The sequence below is a fragment of the Salvelinus fontinalis genome, chromosome 20 (genome assembly GCF_029448725.1).
Source record: "Salvelinus fontinalis isolate EN_2023a chromosome 20, ASM2944872v1, whole genome shotgun sequence".
NCBI classification, from domain to species: domain Eukaryota; kingdom Metazoa; phylum Chordata; class Actinopteri; order Salmoniformes; family Salmonidae; genus Salvelinus; species Salvelinus fontinalis.
The window spans coordinates 28665798-28682227 of NC_074684.1; the positions used below are offsets into that span (position 1 = coordinate 28665798).

The 16430-nt window shown below is 43.1% G+C and overlaps 1 protein-coding gene across 4 annotated transcripts; it reads right to left on the reverse strand.

The window, feature by feature from the left end:
- Positions 1–1702: 1702 nt before the first annotated feature.
- Positions 1703–16360, reverse strand: LOC129817653 (dynein regulatory complex subunit 5-like). 4 transcript variants are annotated; one of them, XM_055873114.1, is made up of 10 exons: positions 10363–16360; positions 10150–10256; positions 9672–9862; positions 8171–8262; positions 6819–7827; positions 6236–6441; positions 5567–6135; positions 4637–4788; positions 4011–4308; positions 1703–2939 (listed from the first exon to the last, which is right to left on the reverse strand). In XM_055873114.1, the coding sequence occupies exons 6-10, from the start codon at positions 6414–6416 to the stop codon at positions 2769–2771; spliced, it is 1371 nt and encodes a 456-aa protein (XP_055729089.1). In that variant the 5' UTR covers positions 6417–6441; positions 6819–7827; positions 8171–8262; positions 9672–9862; positions 10150–10256; positions 10363–16360; the 3' UTR covers positions 1703–2768. The 4 variants fall into 4 exon arrangements, with proteins under 4 accessions (XP_055729089.1, XP_055729088.1, XP_055729087.1 ...); XM_055873113.1 differs by having other exon boundaries at positions 9672–9875; XM_055873112.1 differs by having other exon boundaries at positions 9672–10256; positions 11662–16360.
- Positions 16361–16430: the final 70 nt, after the last annotated feature.

A 16430-nucleotide genomic window follows, 5' to 3' on the forward strand; every position in this document is an offset into this window, starting at 1 on the left:
AGCCGCCAACCAGACAGGATCTGCCAGAGCCGCCAACCAGACAGGATCTGCCAGAGCCGCCAACCAGACAGGATCTGCCAGAGCCGCCAACCAGACAGGATCTGCCAGAGCCGCCAACCAGACAGGATCTGCCAGAGCCGCCAGCGAGCCATGAGCAGCCAGAGCCGTCAGCCTGCCATGAGCGTCGAGAGCCGTCAGCCTGCCATGAGCGTCGAGAGCCGTCAGCCTGCCATGAGCGTCGAGAGCCGTCAGCCTGCCATGAGCGTCGAGAGCCGTCAGCCTGCCATGAGCGTCGAGAGCCGTCAGCCTGCCATGAGCGTCGAGAGCCGTCAGCCTGCCATGAGCGTCGAGAGCCGTCAGCCTGCCATGAGCGTCGAGAGCCGTCAGCCTGCCATGAGCGTCGAGAGCCGTCAGCCTGCCATGAGCGTCGAGAGCCGTCAGCCTGCCATGAGCGTCGAGAGCCGTCAGCCTGCCATGAGCGTCGAGAGCCGTCAGCCTGCCATGAGCGTCGAGAGCCGTCAGCCTGCCATGAGCGTCGAGAGCCGTCAGCCTGCCATGAGCGTCGAGAGCCGTCAGCCTGCCATGAGCGTCGAGAGCCGTCAGCCTGCCATGAGCGTCGAGAGCCGTCAGCCAGCCATGAGCGTCGAGAGCCGTCAGCCAGCCATGAGCGTCGAGAGCCGTCCAGCCAGGACCTGCCAGAGCCGTCCAGCCAGGATCTGCCAGAGTATCTCAGCCGGGACCTGCCCCTTGTCCCGGTGCTGCCCCTTGTCCCGGTGCTGCCCCTTGTCCCGGTGCTGCCCCTTGTCCCGGTGCTGCCCCTTGTCCCGGTGCTGCCCCTTGTCCCGGTGCTGCCCCTTGTCCCGGTGCTGCCCCTTGTCCCGGTGCTGCCCCTTGTCCCGGTGCTGCCCCTTGTCCCGGTGCTGCCCCTTCTCCCGGTGCTGGCCGTTCATTTAGGGGGTTTTAGTTGGAGGGTGGTCATTGGGAGGGGTAGACAGAAGCGGGGAGTGACCATGGTGGTGTGGGGACAGCGTCCAGAGCCTGAGCCACCACCGTGGTCAACTGCCCACCCAGACCCTCCCCTGGACTTTGTGCTGGTGCGCCCGGCGTTCGCACCTTGAGGGGGGGGTTCTGTAACGTTCCTGACCTGTTTTATGTTGTTTTTGTATGTGTTTATGGTCAGGGCGTGTGTTTTGGGTGGGCAGTCTATGTTTTCTGTTTCTATGTTGGTTTTGGGTTGCCTGGTATGGCTCTTAATTAGAGGCAGGTGTTTTGCGTTTTCCTCTAATTGAGAGTCATATTTAGGTAGGGTGTTCTCACTGTTTGTTTGTGGGTGATTGTCTCCTGTGTCGTCGAATGTATGAACCATACGGGACTGTTTGGCTGTTCGTTTTGTTTTTGATGTAGTCTGTTCCTGTCCGTGAGTTTTACGTTAGTTATGTAAGTTCATGTTCAGGTTTTTCGTCTACGTCGTTTTCTTGTTTTGTAATTTTGAAAGTGTTTTGTTTTTCGTGTTGCCATCGTCGTTACAAATAAAGAGATGGCTTATTTCCCTAATGCTGCATTTTGGTCTACTGATCCTTCTCTCCTCTCCTCGTCCGAGGATGAGGAGAACGACAGCCCTTACATTACTTGTGTCATGCACAAAGTAGATGTCCAAACCGACTTGCCAAAACTATAGTTTGTTAACAAGAAATTTGTGGAGTGGTTGAAAAAACGAGTTTTAATGACTGCAACATAAATGTATGTAAACTTCTGACTTCAACTGTATATTGACAATATCACAATGTTGCCTTGATGTTGCATAATACAGTTACAATGACCGCAAACCAAATCTGTGTATCTAAAGTGGAAAAAGGCTAACTCAATAAAACAGCTTGTAAAATTGTTGAAACATAATGTGTCTTTTTACATACGACTAATAACATGTACACACTGAAACCCATGTGGTAAAAGAATATAAATCCTATATTTACCAGTATATCCAACTTTCCAACCTAATTTATATGCTAATTGGCTGACAGCCGTGGTATACCACGGGTATGACAAAACATTTATTTTTACAGCTCTAATTGTTGGTAACCCATTTATAATAGCAATAAGTCACCTTGGGGGTTTGTGGCATATGACCAATATACCACGGGCTAAGGGCTGTATCCAGGCACTGCGCGTTGCGTCGTACACAAGAACAGCCCTTAGCCGTGGTATATTGGCCATATACCACACCCCCTCGGGCCTTATTCCTTAAATATATAACTCCACTTTGTACATTTACTAAACAGTGAATACAAACAATGAGTAGCCTACATACAGTGAAGGTGCCCCATAGCTCAGTGGTGGATCTCAACAACCTGAAGTCATCCCAAAATAACACCTATGTCACTATTCATCCCTGACCTTCGGACCAAGCCCATTTATTACATCCTAATAAACTGGGGTTATTTTCCATGGGCCAAAGGTACAGTGGTGTAGCCTATTTAGCTATCTTCTGATTTCAGTGGTAACACATTACAGACATCGCTACATTTAATAACTTTGCAGATATGAAACAAATAGTAGGCATCCTGTCTACAATATATGACAAAGTGGCACTTTGGTGAACATAAATGGGCTGTATGTTTATATGAATGAATGAAAATGTATTTTCATGTCAAATCACCAGCTGGCAACCCATCCCTTACGGGATTAATTGACACATAAACAAACATTACAATAATTCACTGTGATAATTCAGTGATGATTCTTCTTTGTATTTAATAATGCTCTGAAGTTTAGGCTAGGTTCTCTTCTGTGTTGTGTTTCCTGTGTGCTTGGTTCTGATTGTTGCGTACCACCTGGCTGATGCAGTAGTCGCTCTCCTGGCCCACCTCTGTCAGGCGGATATCACACTCCACCATGCTGCTGTTGTGACACATGCCCTCCTCCAACACTTTACCACCATCCTGAATGAACACAGACAACACAAACAAAACACAATGCACACGGCAGTTGGTTAATACACCACAGACATTGTATGATGCCATACGCATCATCATCACCACAGTTTTTGCTCAGCACTGAAAGTGCGCTATCTTGAAAAGCTGACATGGACACTTTTTTAGGATTGTAATAACAGTGGACTAACACTAAAATATAGTTTATTTAAGTCAGATTTTCACTTAGTCTCCCACTGACATCAGTGCATTAAGCGGGAGTTAGGATTCTCACACTGCCTGACATCACACCGTAATCTCACTCTGGAGAAACTTGGAACAGCTGGGGTCAAGGCTACATAGTATGTAATAGGACATGAAGGATGCCTTGAAACCCCTGGCTGAATGTACTGTGGGCTACAGTGTCATACAAGGTCTCTCCAATGGCCTATTGTACTGTCAACAGTGTTTTATTGTCATGTCTGAGACGAGCGTTTTTCTATTTCAGCGTACACTATACCAAGGTCAGGCAGACATTTTGATGCACGTGACAGTTTTGCTATGCGGTTGATTTTTCACCCTGTGCACTCCAGTTCCACTTCCTGGGATGAAACTGACATCTGAAAGGGGAAGCTGCACGAGAGAGAGGGAACAATACATCCCATTGGAAAACAGCTCCTACTTAGCTTTCCATTATTGTGTATTTCTGGCATGCATATGAATAATTGAAGATGCAAACAGCTTGGATTGTAAAGCTAACATTTGCCTGTTTACTTTCCCATTGGAACCAAGTCTGTATAATATGCCCTCTCTTTGTTGCATGTTTGATCCGTTATTTGTAGTTGTTGAACTATAGTACCACCTTAAAGGTGTTTGCAGCAGATATAACGTGGATGCTTCGTTAAGCCTACCATATTACAACTTGACTTTCTGTTAAGTTAGTGATATGTTAAATGTTGAATCAGTAATGTGTTTCACTGAATCTAAAGTTGAATGATCTAAAATAAAACAATGCCAACCTTTAAAACAGTACAGTACTATACAATACAGCAGACAGATCATACGATGTAGTTTGTGTCTGAGGTAAGCGCCAGCACTCACCATACCCAGCCTGTTACAGGACAGGTTGATGCTCCTCAGCGTATTATTCTGGACCAGGACTTGGGAAAGGACCGTGGCTGTGGGCTCTGTCATTCCGTTGCCTCCCAGGTGCAGCCATTTCAGGGTGCGGTTCTTCAGCAGGGCCTGGGCGATGGCCTGGCCCCCCTCGTCCCCCAGCCGGTTCAGACGCAGGTTGAGGGACAGCAGGCTGGAGTTCTTGGCCAGGGCGTAGGCTATAGCCTGGGCCCCCGGCCCCCGAATGTTGTTGTCGTAGACAGTGAGGCTCTCCAGCTTACTCCTGGTTAGTTTCATTTCATTAGCAATAATTACAGGAGAAAATGTGATAAAAGGGAAGGATGAAATAGTATGAAAACATGCATCAAAATAAAGTTTTTAATTAAAATATGTAAATCGTTATTTGAATATGTTGGAAACCCGTTGTATAAAAGTGATAATGCCCTCGAAGCCGGTGTTTGGAGAATATATTGGCACGGTTTGCCAGACCTCGACTTAATCTTGGGCCTAACAACACCAGTGCCATTATATCCTCCTAACACCGGCTTCTCTGGCACTATCACTTAAAGGGAACACATGCAGTTGAGGTAGGCAACCTGACAAAATCACACCTGTTGAGCAGCTTGCCGATGGCCCGGGCTCCCCGGTCCCCGATGAGGTTGTGGGAGAGGTTGAGCTCCTTGAGGGACGGGTGGTCCAGGAGGTTGTTCACAAGCTGACGACACTTCTCGTCATCCACTTTGCTTTGGTGGATCCTCAGCACCTGCGACGATAGCATAGTATGGGGCGGGTAGATCTACGTGTTAAAAAATATATATAAAATAGCAAGCTGGAATCAAACGTCAGTCTTTCCTCTGATAGAACAAAATGTGATGATGTGGGCTATTATCTTTTAACAGTTTTGCCCAATTCATTCTGATCAACCTAGCAATTACGACACACCCCTCACTATTGTCACTGGTTGCACTAATTTAACTGTTTGTCTACATAACCTGGTTCAAGCATTCATGACATTACCCTGAAGAAGGCACAGTGATGTCGAAACCTTGGTGTTTTTTTACCCAATAAATGACTGGGAGGATATACATATGGATTGTGCGACTCTCTTTGTTTTTATAGCTTAGTTAATTTTCCATTAGTCAGCACCTCTACACTAAATAATTTGCTCTGGGTGTGCGCCAGCTCATAATTTTTTATGTGGTATTATGTTATGCCAAGTAGCCAAGAAGCAATGAATCCCTGTGCTGTAGCATAATAACAGTTGTGTCATATAAGGAAAGGTGTTTAGGGTTTCAGCCTCAGGCATTGTTGTACTTCCTTTGATGTAAGTAGAGAATTATAATACGTCTGTGATACTGCAGTTTGTTTCACCTCATTTGAAACAGAATCTTTGTTACGGATGCTTACTGAGGAAGTGTATGACACAGAGCAGAAGAGAAATGCCCCAGACAACCTGACTCCATCCTGTATAGGAAAGCAGAGCAACAAAGCCAAAGGGCACCATGCCAGTGAACACTGATAGGGAGTCGATCGATACTCACCCTCAAGGTCTTACAGGACTTCAAGGCCTTGGCCAGCGACTCGCAGTCGCGGAAGGTGAACTCAAAGAGGTTCCACTCAAAGTTCATGCCGCATCCCTTGACCCGGTAGACCACGTGAAACTCCTCCAGATGGCTCAGCTTGTCCAGCAGGATGCCAAAGTCAAAGTGGTCCATGGATGGCCCATCCATGCCCATGTCGCTGGCCGAGTCAGAGTTGTCGTCGTCCTCTGACTTCTGGGGTTCCTTGATTGGCGGCATCAGCTGTGAGATGTCCAGCCTCTTCACGTAGTTCCGGCACAGAGGCACCATGCCCAGCACCGTCTTGGGGTCAGTGGCATCAGGAATGTAGAGCTCGATGATGTTCTCCAGGTGCCTCTCAAAGAACATTCGTTTCCAGCTGTGGCCATATGAGGAGACGTCACACAGGCCCCAGCGTTGTTTGCAGCAGCGCTTCCAGTAGCCGTCGTCGCTGATCAGGTTGGCAGTGACCTGCAGGGGCAGGGACGGAGAGAGCCTCTCCAGGACATAGTCTTTGTGCCTGGGAAGAAGTTCTTCCAGGATGGGCTTCTCTGTGACCAAGATATAGAGGTTGAATTATGTGATCAAATAAACAACTGACTTGATTAATTGACTGAATAAATAACATAGAACATATATAATAAAACATACCCTCAAAGTTTCTCACTATGTGTTGCAGGCAGAGGTTGGATAAAAGGGGCACTACAGTGAGGGACCACTCTGGATCTTCTGCAATGATCCTGCGCATCTTCCTGGGGTCTGCAGCCAAGTTGAGTTTTGCTATTGGGGGATACATGCCAGCCCCAGGAGACTTGGACATTGTTGCAGTCATGCTTGGGAATTTTGGGGGGAATTACCTGTTCAATATAAGAACAGAGTTTAACCAGAGAGAATTCTCAAAATGCAATGTTAGAGTTTGCAAATAAACCATAGTAAAATATAGTATTACTGCCACATTAATTGAAATATATCACAAACACTTTTGAGCAGGGATTCTGTAACTTGTTAGGCCTATCTATCAGCTACCTTGAACTAATGCTGGCATTATCAGCCCTTCCAAACATGAGAGCTAACGTTAGCCTAACTAAATTAGTAACTTATCAGCTAGCTAGCTAAGTTACTTGACATAGCAGTATAGCTAACGTTAGCTAACCACTGCAATGCATGGCTACCTAAATGCTGCAAATTCTCTATTTATCTGATAACGAGTGGACATGTTAGCTAGCTAGCTTACCTTGTTTTGCCTTTGGTCGACCGACGTTGCCGTGGTTACAAACAAGCACACTTGCTCGTGGGAGAACGCCTCCGGTGGGAAGTGGTTTCCACTAGGATCCACAGCCATAAAGGCAAAATTGGCTATATCGTAAAAATGTATGAAAAAACATTTATGTCTAGTGTTAGGCATACGTTTAGCAGTGTCGTTAGGGTTAGGTTTCACATTGAATTTTAAGAATATAAATTGTAGAAGTAGGCAGAGTTTAGCCATAATTAATACTTTGTTGCATCAGGACAGTCAAGCAGGCACAATCTGGGCATTTAGTTGCAATGCGCGTAATACATCCATATACTGAGTGCATTAATGTTTACCTATTATTTTATTATTTCCAGAACCAGAATTATGCATAATTGTTTTACTTCAACATAAAAGTAACAAATCCCAATTCTTAGGGGTGACCAACATTTATGCAGTAGCCAACAGCAGATGTCCCTCCTGTCTCCATGGTCCCCCAGGAGTCTGCTTCAGTTTTGATGCCAGCAGCCAAAAATAATTTGATTCCATGTGCATAATTTATATTTGCATAAAACATTTTAAATTGGTGGTAGAAGTACTTGCTAGTTACCAGGGGTAGAAAAACCAGTACAAGATGTTGATACCATGTTACCCTACAACCCCAACCTACATCCCTTAATGAATGTAGCCAGTAGATACAATAATTATCATTTATTTTATTGACCTGTCTGTTTTATGAAATCAACAATGAGGGGGTCATGATTCCCCATTCGTGTACATATAATGCATTCACAAAAAGTGTACAATCCCAATCTCAGTAGTTAGGCAAAATGTAATTCAAAAGAAAATCTTGTGAGTTTGGCTTAGATGGCTATAGACAACAGTATTTGCCAGTGTTTCCCTTGCCATAACGGGTTATTGTAGCCGGAGGTCAGTTGATTTCCTGTGGCAGTGAATGACTCAGCCATGTTGGGTAATGTCAACGGCAACCAAGTGGTGTCCATGGGACCTGCTAAAAGAAGAGAAAATCGCAACTTCAATATCTTACTCTCAGGGTGGTAACACCAAAGCCACACAATACCAGTGAGCAGGAACAATGTCTCAATTCAATTAATGGTATAAAGCTGACATCCAGCGTGCCTTTGTCTGAGAATGTGATGTCATGACTGATGATAAACTGTGGACAAAATGTCATGTATTGATAGAAAGTGAACAGTGCTAGCTGCTCACACACTATATGTGTTACGTCTGGCACATATTGTGGCACCTGGTCGTTGACCTTGTTATCCGGCTTGGATATCTTGGTGAGTTTGATCATAGGAAGGAAGTGAGCCTGCCTCGGAATAAAGGGGTACCTCAGGCCGTCGGTCTTCAGACACTTAGTGTGCATGTGGTCACACTTATAACCATAAGGAAAGCACTGGACACCATCCAGACAGCACACGCTCTAGGAAACAGCAATATACAAGTTAATGTTTTGATGTTACACATTTTAAGTAGAAATATTTAACAATGCTGTTTATAGAAATATGCCTAACTTTACTGTGTAGTTACTAATGTAAGTAGAACGTAGCAAGCATTAATTACATAGTAGCCTAATAACAAAACTGAATATCGACAATATATATTTACAATATATATTTATCCTGTTATCCAAGATGTAAAGTTACAGTAGACCAGGGGTCTCAAATTACCGGCCCAGATTCACAAAACACGCAAAACCGACTTACGCGAAAACCATGTAATGACCTTGGTTATATCTAAGTTATAAAATACTTTTATCCGTAGGTTCTTTTCCAACGTGCTACCACCTTTAATAACATAAATGCCAACGAACAAACAGCATGCGACTGAATCCTAAGTAGCCATGCCCCCCCCCCCCCCCCAAAAAAAATGTCAGTTAAGAATACATTTCTTCTTAAGGAACAAATCAAACATTTATTGTGGAACTCGGATTCCTGGGAGTGCACTCTGATGAAGATCATCAAAGGTAAGTGAATATTTATAATGCTATTCTGACATCTGTTGACTCCACAACATGGCGGATATCTTCTGGCTTGTTTGGGCTCTGAGCGCTGTACTCAGATTATAGCATGGTGTGCTTTTTCCGTAAAGTTTTTTTTAAATCTGACACAGCATTTGCCTTAAGGAGAAGTTTATCTAAAGTTCCATGTGCAATACTTGTATCTTTTATCAATGTTTATTATGAGTATTTCTGTAAATTGATGTGGCTCTCTGCAAAATCACCTGATGTTTTGGAGGCAAAACATTACTGAACATAACACGCCAATGTAAACTGAGATTTTTGGATATAAATATGAACTTTATCGAACAAAACATACATATATTGCGTAACATGAAGTCCTATGAGTGTCATCTGATGAAGATCATCAAAGGTTAGTGATTAATTTGATCTCTATTTCTGCTTTTTGTGACTTCTCTCTTTGGCTGGAAAAATGGCTGTGTTTTTCTGTGAATATTTGCTGACCTAACATAATCAGATGGTGTGCTTTCGTCGTAAAGCCTTTTTAAAATCGGACACGGTGGTGGGATTAACAACAATTTTATCTATAAAATGGTGTAAAATACTTGTATGTCTGAGGAATTTTAATTATGAGATTTCTGTTGTTTTGAATTTGGCGCCCTGCACTTTCACTGGCTCTTGTCATATCGATCCCGTTAACGGGATCCCAACCATAAGAAGTTTTAAGAAGGTTTTGTGAATCTGAGCCCTGTGGGCCAAATGCTGTCCTCTGGACTTTGGGGAAGAAGATCAAATGTGGCCCGAAGGCGAAATTAGTTTGAGACCCCTGAACTAGACAATGAAGCCAACATACAAGCAAAAAGACTACTCACAGGGGAAAATAGACAGTAGCTCCACCCGCCCTCGGGGTGACGGCAGCAGGGCAGATATTTGAGCAATCACAGTGCACCATAGAGACAGAGCTCTCCACTGTTGCAGAATTGCTGCAGCATTGCTCTGGGATGATATCAGACTCAAGTGGGGGAAAGACAGGAGAGCGTGGTTCCTCTGCAGCCACCTTGTTCTGCATGGGCACACTACTCTATGGTTGGTAATATTTCACACACATCTGTTCCGTGGTGTTGCAGCTGTATCCAGACAGGCAACAGTGGGTTATGTTAGAGCAACACTACTTACAAACATAGTGAAAATAAAAGTTATGAGGTGATCTGTGAATACCTTGTAATTCATATGTAATGAATCTCTAATACCTCTCAGTGAGCTCTGATGAGGTTCTTCGTTTTGACCGAAAAGTTTATTTCACCATTGAAGAACTACATTTACACTAGTGGTGTCAAATTAGTTTCGTACCCATTCAGGGAAGGGACAGCAGGCGTATCCTCCATTGGTCATACAGCAGGTTGACTGATCAGAGCAGACCCTGCCACCACTAACACCAATGCAGCAAAATTCCACATCTAAGGACAGAGAATAAAATGTTATAGAAGCATTGTGTAATATGCCAAAATTGAAATTAATTATATTGTGACATACTAAATTATTTCAAATTGCAATTTCACTTACCAGGTAAGATAAGCCTATGAAACAACGTAAAGGGCGACTCCTCAAACAACGCAATTAAACAACGTAAAGGGCGACTCCTCAAACAACGCAATTAAACAACGTAATTAAACAACGTAATTAAACAACGTAATTAAACAACATAATTAAACAACGTAATTAAACAACGTAAAGGGCGACTCCTCAAACAACGCAATTAAACAACGTAAAGGGCGACTCCTCAAACAACGTAAATAAACAACGTTAAGACAGACTCCTTAAACAACGTAATTAAACAATGTGAAGGACGACTCCTCAAACAACGTAATTAAACAACGTAAAGGGCGACTCCTCAAACAACGCAATTAAACAACGTAATTAAACAACGTAAAGGGCTACTCCTCAAACAACGTAAATAAACAACGTTAAGACAGACTCCTTAAACAACGTAATTAAAAGGACGACTCCTCAAACAACGTAATTAAACAACGTAAAGGATGACTCCTCAAACAACGTAATTAAACAACGTAATTAAACAACGTAAAGGTCTACTCCTCAAACAACGTAAATAAACAACGTTAAGACAGACTCCTTAAACAACGCAATTAAACAACCTAAAGGGCAACCCCTCAAAAACAACACATCTTTTTAAGCTGCATAGTAGATTTAATCCAACCACTTTTAATAAGGACCTAACCTGATGTCAATGATACTGACCTCAATTAGGGCTAATTTCTTTATCCAGTGTGTTTTTAAGTTGCCGACACCATTCAAACCAATGAGGGTTTGGAACGTTATAGCCAATTATCTCAGAATTATATTTTTGCAGATAAAACCTTATAGTCCCAATCTTTCAAAATTGGTTATTGATGAATATCAAATGTTCAATTATGCAACAAGGATATTCCATTGCCCTCATTAGTTTAACTGGGTGAGGATTAAAGGTGAGGTGAGGATTAAAGCCTAAAAGCACTATGAACAAGACAATTTCAGCCAGTAGAGCTGATTCTCGTCAGCGAAAACCTTTTCCCTGATTTATATTCAGCTGAAGCTTGGCTGGCAGCTCAAAGACATCCCTGCAGGGAACCTGCACGGTCATGTCACGCCACGTCTCACAACAAAAGACTATACACGTGTAATTACAATTACTGTCTGCCATCTTTGTTTCTGTCTGTAATGCAACATTATATAAATTACCTGCAAAGCACTCGTTTGAGTAAATTACTACTATCCAATCATGTAGACCTACTGCTCTTATTAAAACAATGATTTGATTACATCACACCAAGCTACAATGTATGTTATAAGTATTATCAATCTTACTCAGAGGCTGCCTTAGCAAGGCAATTGGGAAAGGTGAAGAAGAAAAGGACAGGGCTTGGGCAGTGAGCTGTGCTTGGTGCAGAGTGGAGTGGACAGAATAGCTTACCCTGCATGCTACGCAACACATACTGTACACACTCAACACACAGAACTGTAGAGGCAGTGCAGCTGTGTGCCATGATCCTGCTGTGTGGACCATTTGTGAGCTAGCTGGCAGATGGAACGAGGATTTTGGATAAGATGCATTTGGAGAGGATCCATCATCCATCCCAAAGCATCTAAACAAGCAGATTCTCTAGTCTAAAACCGTGGTGGTTACTACAACACATTAATGTCTTGCTGCTGCAAGAAAGGCTTTATCATGTGTTGAATGAAAGAATCACACACCAAAACATAACATATCTTAAATCTAATCAAATCTACTCAAATTTTATTTGTCACATGTGCTGAATAGAACTGGTGTAGACTTAACCGTGTAATTCTTGCTTACGAGCCCTTCCCAATGATGCAGCAGAGTAGATTTGACAAATAATAATACAAATGAAAGTAACACAAGAGGAATAAAATATCATACACAAGAATGGAATAATATACAGGAACTACCAGGAAAGATTCAATATTTATTTTAATTTTATTTTACCTTTATTTAACTAGGCAAGTCAGTTAAGAACAAATTCTTATTTTCAATGACGGCCTAGGAACAGTGGGTTAACTGCCTGTTCAGGGGCAGAACGACAGATTTGTACCTTGTCAGCTCGGGGATTTGAACTTGCAACCCTTCGGTTACTAGTCCAACGCTCTAACCACTAGGCTACCCTGCCGCCTGCAAAGGTATGAGCTATTTGAAGAAGATATGTACATGAAGGGTAAAGTGACCAGGCATCAGGCTATATATATAATAACAGAAAAATAAAGAGCAAAGTACACGTTTTTTTTGTACTTACACGTTAGTACAAAAACAAGAAACACACAACCCAATAATGATGATCGATTCAGAGCCATGAAGCCTATCTGAAGAGTTGGACAATAAAACCTAAACAGGGGAACTTATGTTAAATCACTTTAAGGTTACACTTTACATACTATACATTCTCCCAGACACCGCAGAATATATAATGAATTGCAGTCATGAAACACAAAAAAAAACAGCTAGATCAGCCTTAGCCTTACAAAATCCCCCAATTATGCCATCCTCAGCCTATAACAATAGTCACCAAGGCCTGGAGTTGACCGTCTATGACAGGAGCCAGTGCTAGTAGGTCTTATCATCAGTTGCAGCACTAGGGAGGCGCCGGAGAGGAGGGGCTGGGACAATAACAAAAAGCCGATGGGTCCTAATGTTCTGTCTGTTACCCTCATCTGGAGTCTGTGTAGCTACCTCTCCCAGATTCCCCCTGCACTCTGTTCTACTGCAGCTACGGTTCATTGAGTGGAGCTTGTTTCTTCAAAGGGTTTGCAGCGAGTTCAGAGGCATGTCAGTTTGGCACAGTAGCACTATGCTGATTCTCCCAACAGCCCCAAGCTAATATAGAAAAGTCGTAATAGTATGTTTACTTAACTTAAAGCTTACCATTTGACAGTATGCATCAATGACACGTCATATACACATTCCTATTAGTATTTAGGTTCTAAAATATAGGACTAAATTATATGGAATGGGGGAAGGGGTTAGGCAGGGGGAAATGCTTTACTTTATCATGACACTGAAAGCCTAATGACATAATATGGTGTATTACGAGGATATTCACTTAATTATGTAATAAGATGTGTAATCCTACTTAGTAACTTAATGGGACATGACCGGTCACATGGTGCGACCCAAACGCTTCAGCATGCCAAGGGGGGGGGAGCAAGAGAGAGAGGGTAACTGTTCTTTTCATGACACATCATGGTAGAAGCTCCTGGAGGAGGGATGGAGTGAGGGTAGCAACGACTCTGACTAGGGCCCCGGGGCTGACCGTCACTGTCGCCCTGGTGTAACGCAGTCTGACAGACACACGCTTTCCTTGCTCTTGGCTTCTACTGGACTGGCATAACATGGGCCTTCTCCACGGAGCAGTGGGTCTCCGGAAGCAGGCACTGAAACGCGCTCGGGATATCAACCTAGTGGGGGGGGGTGAATCAGTGTTGGGGATCCCAGGCTGCATCTGCTCTAGCCTGGAACTGAAGAATAATGTGTGGGGAAATCCAGTGTCATCTATGAGTCTTGCATGGCTTAGTGATGTTGTTAGTTAGGCTTTGCTCTTTTAGTGCAACCTCTTATCCCCATTGCTTTGTGTCTGAAGAACCCAAAAAGATCTGTAACACAGTGGGGAAAATCTGCATGTTGATAAGACTAATCAAAGTAAATTAATTAACAAACCATATAACCACAATTTATGTTGGTAGTTAGAGTAGAATTGACAGGGGACACATCTATGGTTGAAGTGCAGCGATAACACTGACTGCATTCTCTATTGACAGGTTAAAATATGAAATGCCCACACATTTCCAGAAGTGCTAATGTCATTACGTTCCCAGTTAAAAGCCAATTTAGGCTGAATCCGAAAATGAGGTGGAGGCACCATATAGATGGTCTGACACAATCACAGAGCCTCTGGAGGCGTAGAGTGCAAATTGAACTCCATACCACAAATGTTGCAACAATGGGGAGGGGGCCCCGTATAACTACGCATTGACATGACCGTTTATACAGGACCAAATGTCAACCACACTCACTTCACAACAGCTCTGCGTTGCTTGGCAAAGCGCAAGAAGTTTGAATGCCTTGATTTCTGCAGAGGCCGTATCACCATAAACGCTTCATGGCCACCGCAGGCGTCCAATTGACCATGTGGCACCTTTAACAGTGCAGGGTTCCCCTCTGCTGCATCATACAACACAGTAGGATATTGGCCCATATATCTCACCTAGTACTGCCTGTTTCATACAGAAAAGAGCTTTGCTATTGGAAAATGCAGTAGATGCCATCTTTACTTACAGAATTTACAGTGCCTTGAAAGTGTTCACACCCCTCTACTTTTTCCACTTTGTTATTACAGTCTGGATTTAAACTGGATTAAATTGAAATGTGTGTAGAACAGTGACACAAATACCTCAGTCATAGTGAAATTATGTTTTCAGAAATGTTTAACAATTAAATTCAAAAGGAAAAGCTGAAATGTCTCAAGTCATTAAATATTCAACCTTTTACACCAAGCCTAAATAAATTCACAAGTAAACATTTGCTTAACTATGCCCATAAGTTGCATGGACTCACCGTGCACAAGTGTTTAACAATCTTGAAATGACTAACCCCTCTGTACCCCACATACAGAATTGTACAAGCAGTGAATTTCAAGCACAGATTCAACCACAAAGACAAGGGAGGTTTTCCTATGGTTTGCAAAGAAGACTATTGATTGTTAGATGGGTAAAAAAAACATTTAATATCCATTTGAGCATGGTGCAGGTAAATTGTACACTTTGGTGTACACCCAGTCACTACAAAGATACAGGCGTCCTTCCTAACGCAGCTGCCGGAGAGGAAGGAAACTGCTCAGGGACCTTACCATGAGGCCAATGGGGACTTTAAAACAGTTAGAGTTTAATGGCTGTGCTGGGCAATAACAGAGGATGGATCAACAATATTGTAGTTATTCCACAATACTAACATAAAATAACAGTGAAAAGGAAGCCTGTACAGAATAAAAAATATTCCAAAACACATCCTGTTTTCAATAAAGACACTATAGTAATACTACAAAAAAAATGTGGCAAAGAAATACATTTTTTTGTCCTGACTACAAAGTATTATGTTTGGGGCAAAGCCAACACATGACAGGGTACCACTTCAAATATTCAAGAATGGTGGTGGCTGCATCACGTTATCAGTATGCTTGCCATTGGCAAGGACTAGGGAATTTTGGGGGGGGATAAAAAGTCAGGTAAAAGCGCTAAGCACAGGCAAAATCCGAGAGGGAACCTGGTTTAGCCTGCTTTCCAACAGACACTGCGAGACAAATTCACCTTTCAGCAGGTCAATAACCTAAAACACAAGGCCAAATACACACTGGAGTTGCTTACCAAGCCAACATTGAATGTTCCTGAGTGGCCTAGATAGTTAACTTAAATTGGCTTGAAAATCTATCGCAAAACTTGAAAATGGCTGTCTAGCAATGCTCAACAACCAACTTGACGATTTGTTTTTCAAGAACGGATATATATTGTACAAACCTAGTGTGCAATGTGCTTAGACTTACCCAGAAAGACTCAAAGCTGTAATCACTGTCAAAGGTGATTCTAACATTGACTCAGGGGGTTGAATACTTATCTAATACACTGCTCAAAAAAATAAAGGGAACACTTAAACAACACAATGTAACTCCAAGTCAATCACACTTCTGTGAAATCAAATTGTCCACTTAGGAAGCAACACTGATTGACAATACATTTCACATGCTGTTGTGAAAATGGATAGACAAAAGGTGGAAATTATAGGCAATTAGCAAGACACCCCCAAAAAAGGAGTGATTCTGCAGGTGGTGACCACAGACCACTTCTCAGTTCCTATGCTTCCTGGCTGATGTTTTGGTCACTTTTGAATGCTGGCGGTGCTCTCACTCTAGTGGTAGCATGAGACGGAGTCTACAACCCACACAAGTGGCTCAGGTAGTGCAGTTCATCCAGGATGGCACATCAATGCGAGCTGTGGCAAAAAGGTTTGTTGTGTCTGTCAGCGTAGTGTCCAGAGCATGGAGGTGCTACCAGAAGACAGGCCAGTACATCAG